General features: G+C 37.3%; 1 protein-coding gene across 2 annotated transcripts; it reads left to right on the top strand.

Moving 5' to 3' along the window:
* Window positions 1-928: 928 nt before the first annotated feature.
* Window positions 929-9,977, top strand: LOC139130825 (peptidyl-prolyl cis-trans isomerase D-like). Of its 2 annotated transcripts, none has more exons than XM_070696621.1 (9): window positions 929-1,050; window positions 2,907-3,044; window positions 3,794-3,900; window positions 4,986-5,174; window positions 6,100-6,222; window positions 6,800-6,906; window positions 7,984-8,128; window positions 8,656-8,785; window positions 9,283-9,977. In XM_070696621.1, exons 1-9 carry the CDS (start codon window positions 990-992, stop codon window positions 9,372-9,374), a joined length of 1,092 nt encoding a protein of 363 aa, XP_070552722.1. In that variant the 5' UTR covers window positions 929-989; the 3' UTR covers window positions 9,375-9,977. The 2 variants fall into 2 exon arrangements, with proteins under 2 accessions (XP_070552722.1, XP_070552723.1); XM_070696622.1 differs by lacking the exon at window positions 929-1,050 and adding an exon at window positions 1,930-2,079.
* The last annotated feature ends 508 nt before the right edge of the window (window positions 9,978-10,485 follow it).

Below are 10,485 nucleotides of genomic sequence, written 5' to 3'. Positions count from 1 at the left end.
ATCGCTATCAGTGCTAAAACAATATTTTAGCATCGGTGGAATGACCTCTCGTCCAATCAGAATGGCGCATGGTAACATGATATAATATAATATATAGCCTATCTAATAGACCATACAAAATAGACTACGTTTATGACACTAATGTAGGTCCCATGTTAAATAAGCTTACTGAGAGTTCCATAGTTACCCGTCGAAAAGTGTCAAGGACGTTGACGCGTACAACATTTCTGTCATTAATCCATGTTTGACAATGGAAACAAAGGTGTTTTGCAACCGGAATGATAATTTCCAGTGTTACATAAAGCCAAAATAAACGGGGGGATGAGGGACTAGTCTGGTTCGCGTGAGGTATACCAGTCCACGAAATGGTAACTCAACCTGGCGCATAGATCGTCCAGTATGTATGAGGGCGTTAGGTCAACTAGTTCTAATAGTACTAATTTGACTACAACAGTTGGCCACTTGGCCACGTTTGCTAGGCATAGTTAAAAAAATGTCACTATCTTCATTAAATCACCTAGGTTATCATACTTAACCCTTTGAGTGCTGTAATTTTTCCCATCAAAATTTTAGTGCAACATTGCAAGTATGATAATGGAAATAGATTAAAGCAATCAAGGCCTATCTCTCCCAATTTTGTACACAATAAAATACATTTTCATCAGTAAAAATCGACTTGCTTTTGCTCAGACAGCTACCACTCTTTTAAAATAACACAATGTATTATAATATGCTTTTTCTGAATTCAGCCAACCGTAAACAGAAGCTGTCAATCTAATCATTTGCTTGGCTATCGTAAGCCTAGCATCTGTAAACCGTTGCTGATTTTGACATCCCGAGAAACTCAAAAGAGAGGTTTTCTGTCCTGTAAAACAAGTCTGTGTTCAAACTATGCAGGGAGCATAACGCGTTGGGGTTAGTAAAAACAAAAGACGCGAGACAAACTTTCTTTAGATGGCGTTATCACTCGCGATACAGAAGACTAAAAAATGGCGGAAGTAGAGCAGAATCCCAGAACCTTCTTTGACGTAACCATTGATGGTCTGAGAGGTAAGAAAGACTGGTCAGTATTTTAGAAGAATATGACTGTGAGAAATGTAAAGTGGCACATTGAACGGGCTTCCATGTAACTCCTGCAGGTAATCTTCTTGTACACCTGCGGAACGTGTTCGGGGCGTCTGCGATTGTATACAGTGTTGACTGGTTGACATGCATTGTGCCATGTGGATTCTCGCCTCACAGAACATTCTGGAAACTTAAAATGATGAGGTAGCAAATGACAATGACACTTTTTAGCTCTGTAGGCACGTACAGTAACTGTAAACTCCAGTGATACCTAGCGGTGAACACCAAAGTCGGTGTCAGATTAGCCTAGAATCCTATTCGTCCGCTTGCTTCCGTTCCGTACCTCCGACCCTAGTCTGGCAGAGACCCTGCGATTCGCGTTCTTCCCTGTTGGAACACGCGCGCGCCCTTCAGAGACGCGACGCGAATCCCAGGGTCTGGACGTTCTTGCAAGCGACCGGTCGGATTTCTGCCTGATCCGGGTACTTTAAAGAACTCCACACATCCGTTAATCAAAACAAAAATGACAGGTAGCATAGCCAAATAAATTAAAAATGAAAAATAAAAACATACCGCCTATATAAATGTACCAGCTACTAGTATATATTCTCTCCGCCCAGTTAGATAGGTGTTTCTTTTGACATCACTACCCTTATGAATATTCATACACTTGCAAGAACCGACAGTCGCTGTGTCTGGCAGCGCGTGCTCACAGCTGCACAGCCTTTGCATGCAGGCCCATCGCGGCGCGCACAAAACTAGGCACAGCGACTGTGGAGAGTCTACTCCGACCCCAGTGGACGAATAGGATTCTAGGCTAGTGTCTGATCTCCTTTCGTCCACACATAATTCAGTGTACACTAGTACAACTCGAGGTTGCCTTCGGACGCCGGGGCGGGGGATGGAAGGCTGGTTTTGCCGTCCAACGCACAACCCAGACAAAACCTCGAGTTACTGAACTGTAGCAACACATACCGCTTACCGGTATTGACTGTTGACAGTGAACTTTATATTGTATGTGTCTTTACATATTGTATGTCTCAGATCGTATTTGATGTAGCCATAGGGTTAGGGTCCCGGGGTTTATAAGGGTTAATACAGCCATCTACAGTGTCATGTAATACAGATTTACACACAGTGCTATGTCAAGTATGATCTGCGCATGTGCAGTGATTTTCAAAGTGTTTTATGGTTAAAGCTGGAGAAACAATATGCATCACAACAAGAAAATAGTTCCATGCTAAAAGTGGCTTAAAAAGTTGGTGCATCAAACTTTCCTAGTACTGAATGTGTAGTAATCACAAACTAAAATGCCAGCACATATACCAATGATACCCTGCAAATGTAGGATATCACAGCAGAGGTACAGCTGGCTATCATCTAAACAGAGATTTACAAATCTACAGTATGGTTTTCTTCGTGATGTCTCTAAGATACAAATAAGTTGTGAACAGGCAAAATATTTATCCCTGCTGGGGTATTTGTTGTTTCAATGGATTTTGACCAGCAGTCTAAAGGCTGATAACTTTAACCTAGTCTACAAAGAAAATAAATACTCTTATTAGGAAATGTCTTACATTGCACGATTGATTAAAACATGCAATTTTTTCTTTACAACTTATACTTGGTAATGATATAATTATTGGATAATGTTAGTGATTATAAGATACCAAGTAAAATTGCTATGTTTTGTCAAATATCACATCGGAATTATGATGACGAATATTGTAAAGACAGCATTTCAACAATAAATTTTTCACTGTCAGAATGATAAAGAAAAACTTTATTTCATTTGATGTGATTAGATTATAGTTGTGATCTTTTTTCCTATTTCATTTCAGTTGGCAGGATAGTTTTTGAGCTGTTTGCTGATGTCACACCCAGGACAGCCGAGAATTTCCGAGCACTTTGTACAGGAGAGAAAGGTGTTGGTGCACAAGAGTGTCCATTGCATTTCAAAGGATGTACCTTTCATAGAAGTAAGTTACTCCAATGTTGTCATATCATTATCATATTTGTGTCTGTAACATTGATGAATATAAATGTGTACTTTCATATCAAATTATTGGCCAAGTGCAATCACATTAAAATCAGATATAAAGATTATTTAACTCCTATTTTACCTCCATCAATGGTTCATTACTTTTCGTGTCGTGCTGTTGTTATGACTGCAGAACAATAGGAACCAACAACCACAACAGGGCTGATCCCTAAGCATCTGCAATAATGCAAATCAGTGAGTGGATACATTAGAGTTTGATGTAGCCTTGCTAATAATGAAAGAAAGCATTGTTGACCTGGTCTCCATAATGATGTGCAATTTAAAAGAATTGCTACCCAGCTGGACCCTCAGCTCCCAAACAATTATTTTATCATCAGTAATTTTGTCGTCTTGAAAATGATTTTCCAGACACCTCAGCTATTGCGCCCTCGATATCTGATATAGGTCTGCAGCTGCATACAGCTTCATTTTAGCTGAAAATAATTGCCTTTAATTGATAGAGGTAGTCCAGGACTTTGATTTAGTAAAAATGTTTTTAGTGAGATATTGATAACAATAGAAGAAGCAGCTTATCTTTCTATATGTTTAGAAACAGCAAGGCCAAGCATCACAGTTGTTGGTCTGCTATATTCCTAATAGTCACCAAATTGCATTGGACAAAAAATGTGTGTAATCATAAATGATTAAACATACTTTAAGAAATTGTTGTTTTATTATGTTTTGCAGTAATCCGTGATTTCATGATTCAGGGCGGTGATTTCACCAATCACAATGGCACAGGCGGTGAGAGTATCTATGGAGAAAAATTTGAGGATGAAAACTTTCAACTCAAGGTGAGGGAGTGTTGCTCTGATCTTTACCAATCGTGTGTAAGATGTTCTTTTTGACAAGTGTTAACGTGGAATATTGAAGGAGTGGTGAAAAGTCGTAGAAGTTACTAAACATTGCTTGAGCAAAGGAAAGGCTTTGTGTTTGATTTGTGATAGAGAATAACCATGGGTATAATAAACTCTACAAAATTCACAATTTTCACATACCTTCCTTGTCTTTGTATACACAGCAAATCAGTGCTTTCAGACTTTGCATGTAGAAAATGCAGCATGATGTACCCGTGTCACATCTATTTTGTATTTGAAAATGGTTTATTGGTAACAGTTAAGAAGGGTTAACCCTTTGAGTGCTGTAATTTTTCCCACCAAAATTTTATTGCAACATTTCAACAATTTTTATGAATTTTTCTGTAATTTATTTGATCATTTTGGACCAAACAGACATTACATTTCATTGGCTACAGTTTTTCATCAAAATTTTTGGCAAAAATCTGAAAAAATTGGACTAGGGTACATTTTATAAAGGCGACAAAAGTTGACTTTGGCGCTCAAAGGGTTAAAGTGCTTGTCAGAAAGGTGTAACAGTACACTTCTCAGTTATCATTTGTCATTGGTAGTATTTGAATCCTGTTTACAACGTTCCTCCAACTTGTCTTTTTTCCAGAGCAAGTTCCTGTACTCTAGGTTGTACTTGTGCTTAACTTGTAGCAAGTATAGAGCAAATGATGGGTTCCTATTATTCGTTTCATTGCATGGATAAATTATTCTGCTACAAGTATGAAATGATGATAAATACCAGATATAATGTGAATCACTTGGTGTTATTGTGTTATTGCGTTCAGAACTACAACAGGACTGGGACTCATGCTGTTACAGCTGTGTCCAGTTTTGTGTTTACCATGCTTGCCTGTCAAGTTAATGTTAGATCAAGTTGCAGCTCAAGGACAGCACATAGTAATTATATCTCTACATCAGAAAAAAAATTGAGTCAATATATCAAGTGCTTTGTCCCTAGGGCATCTGTGTCATCTGTGAGTGTATTCTCTTCGTATCTGAATGTTTGAATGTATACTTTTTACCCATTTCAGCATGAAACTCCAGGTCTTCTCAGTATGGCCAATGCAGGCGCTAACACCAACGGTTCACAGTTCTTCATCACCACTGTTCCCTGTCCTCACTTGGATGGCAAACATGTTGTATTTGGCAAAGTCATACGAGGAATGGGAGTTGTTAGACGATTGGAAAGTGTGGATGTTGAGAATGATCAACCCCTTGTTGTAAGTGGCAACTTTTGCTTTCATTTTTCATTCAAAATGTGAAAGTATCAAGACAACTTTTCTTGAAAAGAATAGATTTGAGTTGGCAACTTATGATTTTGAGTCCCTGAACTCATGGCTGTCACACATTTCATACATGTTGATCACATGACTATATAAGCATGACTGGACCGACGATCACCCGACAAAGAAAATTTTCTCTTGGTTTTGCTAGTATGCACAACACTAAAAAGAGAAACATCTGTGTTGTACATACAGTGCGTTACACCTAGGTACCACAACTCAACGTATGAGACAGATACAATCCACGTACAAAACACACGATTAGCTTGGGTATCACAGACACATTTCAAAGCCACGACTCGTCGATTAATTACAGTAAACCATCATGGGGTAGCCGCTGTCTAGACTGAGAGATAAACAGTTGACTAGACTTGATCTACAATGTGACTGTTTCTTTTACAATTTCAGCTGAGTTCAAGAGGTGAAGGTATTCTCAACAGAAACTAACTAAAGAGCCACACATTGTAGATAAAATGTATCTCTCAGTCTAGACAGAACAGCTGCCCCATGCTGGTTTACTGTAATTAATCAATGAGTTGGTGACTTTCAAATGTGTCGTGATACCCAAGCTTATCGTGTGTTTTGTACGTGGATTGTCTGTCTCATACGCTGAGTGGCGGTACCTAGGTGAAACGCACTGTAACGTACTCACTGTCATCTTGTCAAAACCTAAATGTTAGCTTGCTAATATGATTAAATTTTTCATAACAAAATTGTGAATGTATATTGACAATGGCTGTCATGCCACTTCACACAATCACGAAAACTCCCTTGAAGTTGGAGAAAGTATACAAGAACAGGATTGTTGCAGGAAGTGTTTTAAAACCCTCTTATATGAATCCCATTTGATTACTTATTAAAGCCATGTGTGATTGACAACTGCGGAGAGCTGTCCCCCGGTGAAGATGACGGAACTGTCTTTGATGACGGCACAGGAGACACCTATGCAGATTATCCTGAAGACTGTGGTTTAGACGTTAATGATGTGAGTAAAGACTTTGCTGGTATCCATTGCATGTCAAGAATTAATGATGATATGAACTAGGTCAAGACTGATAGAACTTTCTCAGTTGCTTCATTCAGTGTTTTGTTTCCACCCATTGGTAGAATTGTAGATTATAATAGCTCATGACAAGCTGTGCTGATTCCCATTATGGGAGGAAATATTGGTGTTTCTCATCCTATGACAATCAAGAGGGAAGTGTAGAACGCTCTCTGAAATGGACGTGTTCTGAGTTTGGATTTCTTAACTTAGCTTTGATCACAATGAGTGATGAAGACTTCATGATAAGAGTTGTATGATCTCATTGGAGATGCATACAGATTTATTGCTGCAGTGTCTTTCATATATTGTTTGGTCAGAAACACCTTCAAAACTGGGATTTGATTATCTTGATACCGTAATTTGCCCTTCAAGATGTAAAAACACTGAACACAGAATATGTTACTCCAAACTATATTTGAAACTTTGTGAGGTTTATGATAATGTGTGATTATTAAAAAAAGAGACATGATGGACAGATCAAAGTATATTCATTGACTGTCTGTGTATTTCTTTGCAGAGGGATAAAATTTTAGAAGCTGCTGACGCTATCAAACAGATCGGAAATCAACAATTCAAGCAAGAGAATTATCAAAAAGCCATTGAAAAATATGAAAAAGCTATTCGGTAAGTTTCTGGAGAGTTCACATAACCTCATAAGCTCAGAAACAATTTTTCAGCCACAGCAGGGAAGTATCTGTATGCTGATGTATGATCTGATATGAATTGTAGACAATTGTTGTGAATGAAGTCATAGCTGTATTAACATGGCAGATAGCTTGGAAAGTCACCCATTTACCCCCTCTATACACTTACCCTTTCCTGAGCCCTAGTCCCAGCTGGTGGATGGGAAGTGTCCGGTTGGTAAATGTTTGAAGTAGAATGGGCCTTAGGAACAGATATTGGGACTCTCAGAATGTTTGCAATACTTTTCTGGTTTACATCTTCTGTAGGCTCACTTTATAGCTCTTTGAGGGAAGAAAGTTTTCACAATCTTCTATTGTTTTGCTAATTGAAAAATTAATTTGTCCCCATAGAGTTAAAGTAGGGATGGCAGCCAATTTGAATTTCAACTGATGGTAAATGTTTGGTAATTTGTTTCTCTCGTACAAAAATTGAAATGGGAACCCTGATTTTTATTCTTGATTTTGGAAAAAAATGGTTGAAAGTTTCCTTGAGGAAAGTTTGAGCAGAAGTTTAAGTCTTTTAATTTCTGTTACTGTTCTACAGGGTTATTATATGCATAGACAGTAATAGTTGTGAAATAAAAAGACTGATTTGAGAGTGTTGGTACAACTGCCAAACAGCAGTGATAGTATGTGTTTCTGTGGTCACTGATTGTATCCACTGGTTAAACCCTTTGAGTGCTGTAATATTTTTCCCACCAAAATTTCAGTGCAACATTTTACAGATTTTCATGAATTTTTCTGTAATTTTTTGATAATTTTGGACCAAATGGACATATTTCACTAGCTACAGTATTTAATCAAAATTTTGGAAAAAAAAATAAGGCAACAAATATTGTCTTTGGCAGTCAAAGGGTTGATAATTTTCAAAATTGAGTCTGATTAAAGAAAGATCTTGATGTTGCTCTTTGAAAAAGATTCTTATCTGCTATTGCATCCAGCCACAATATAAATGAAAGGATTTTTCATACCTCATCTTAAAATAATCCATTTTCCCATTTTGTATATTTCTGTGTAGGTACCTTGAAGAGCTTGAAGAAACAGGCTCCAATGATTTATCAAAAGACGAAGCCAAGCAATTACTTTCTCCAATCTACAATAATATAGCAGCATGCTGTATTAAACTACGTAAATTCACCGAGGCACTTAACAATGCTGAAAAGGTTGGTCAGAGCAGATTATGTCAGTCAGTTCAGGATTCTTTGCCAAGGTGCTACTATCATCAGATTTTCAAGGATGAGAACTGGATAAACTGGTATTGTATGTATCTAGAAATGAAATCTGGCAAAAGTTCATCAGTTACAAACATTTTTGACTGTTTTGATGAGAAACTGATTTATGATCGTTTTCAGCCATTTTACCTGTAACACTTTATGGATGGATCCACAGGAAATATTAGAAAGTAATCAAATAATTGTGTTATAGTTTTGAATTTGAAATATGCATATCTAAATTATACATTTCAAAATACATAATTGCAGTTATTGGGAACATTTTTACTGCTATGTAGTTTGTGCTCTTTGCAATTTTGAGTACGTTTTGGAGATGTTTCTGAAATTGTAGCCCCAACAAAATTTCACAGTCCGTGAAAAGTAAAACATTAATGAGTTGTTTTTCTGATCCTTTGCAATGGACATATATTTCAGTTGTCTGTGTTATACTGATACTGTTGATTTCTTTCTTGTTACAGGCACTTGACGTTGACCTCAGAAATGCCAAGGCTCATTTTAGGAAAGCACAAGCACTGACGGGACTCAATGATTTTGAAGAGGCGCTGAAGATGCTAGCTGAAGCACAAAAAATAGCACCTAATGACTCAGGTACAGTTTAGTTTTTGAATTGCAACATACATTCTATATTCATTATGACATGACTGAAGGAAAGTGGGCCCATAAATTGGTATAATACCAAGGGATCCAATCTTTACCCGGGGGGGGGGGGGGGGGGGGGGGGGGCGGGGGAAACCAAATTGTTTTTCATGAATGACATTTGGTCCAGAGTTGTTTAGATGCACATCTATTGTAATATGAAACCACCAGTCACAAAAGTCTTCATTTGAATTGATACTGCCAATAACAATATTAACTGCAAACCTAGTGATAGGGGTAGTCTAATGTCATGAAAGGTCTTGTTTTATTGTTTTGAAGTTCTTGTCAACAGCATTTGGTCATTTTTTTTAACACTAAAAAAAATCAAAACTGCTGATAAATTTGTTTGAAGAATCACACATCAGACAAGAGTAAGAGCAACTCATGGCAGTTGTCATAGTTACAGCTGAAGTTAATGAAAGACTTGTCATGTGGTTCTCTCTCAACAGGAATTAGGAAGGAAATTGTGAAGGTCAGAAGGCTGTATGAAGAAAGGAAAAACAAAGAGAAAGCTGCATATGCTAAAATGTTTTCATCCTAGCGATGTGATTGGCAATTTTTGTCCAATCATGGCATTCAATCTTTTATGGAACAACAGCAATATAGTATTTGAATAAAAAATTCATACTTGGTCTCAAGGTATGGTTCACGTTCTTGCAGGGTTAAAACTTTACATGTTTATACCAGGTGACCCTGATTGGATTACGTTTTCACAAAATGGAAACAAATGACTCATTATTGTTCTTGGTTTTGTCACATACTTTCAATCATATTTTTACAATGGACCTAGGGATGATGGTGATGATACACTGTTGGTAAATTGGAAATCATCTACTCTAGTCTGAAGGAATATATGTTAGCAAGGCAAGTTTTTTGTCTCAGGCCAGCCATCTCAGGATAATCCTGCAAAACTTGTTTTCATGTAGGCTTTTAGCCAGCTAGATATGTAACTGAATATCACATCAAGTATTTAATCTTTCACAGTTAAAAATATTCCATCTTGTTGTCATAGAAAATCCAAGTAAGGTGTTTAAGGTATTACTGTAGGTTTGGTCTTGTTCATTCTGTATGTGAAGAGAATTTACATGTAGTCTGTTCATGCTGTGCATCTCATTTTTGTAATAAAACATTTGAGTTGAAACAAGTCTTTCTCTGTGTAAGAGTTCTTGCTTGAATAGAAGAGAAATTTTGTTGCTGTACGGCAAGCATGATGAAAATAATTCACTGGTAATTTGTAAATTGTTATTTGTGGTGTGTGATCAAGTCTGTACATGTTCAGGCATTTGACTGAAACACTTTAATATCTGCGGTACCCACTCCCACATTTGTGCTTTGTATGAATACTGATAGTCATTGGCAAGTACTGTGCAAGCTATTCTCAGAAATCCAGAAATCCAGATAGTTTAAAACTGCAATGTTGTGCATTTTTTTATAGTCACTTTCTGGCTGAATCACATCTTAGCCCTTTGACATTGAGAGGGCCATTTTGCATAAAATGGAAAATGTTGGGCATGTGTAGAAAAGTACATTAATATAACATTCTGTCAGAAAATAAATTTGACTCCAACAGATAGTCCATCTGATGAATGGCATCAGGTCTTCAGAATTTTTTTATCCTGAAAAGTTAACATTGCTTTTTTTCTCATCCCCTC

The sequence above is a fragment of the Ptychodera flava genome, chromosome 4 (genome assembly GCF_041260155.1).
Source record: "Ptychodera flava strain L36383 chromosome 4, AS_Pfla_20210202, whole genome shotgun sequence".
Lineage (NCBI taxonomy): Eukaryota > Metazoa > Hemichordata > Enteropneusta > Ptychoderidae > Ptychodera > Ptychodera flava.
The sequence above is the reverse complement of the archived record's forward strand: the minus strand, read 5'-3'. Positions and strand labels throughout refer to the sequence as shown.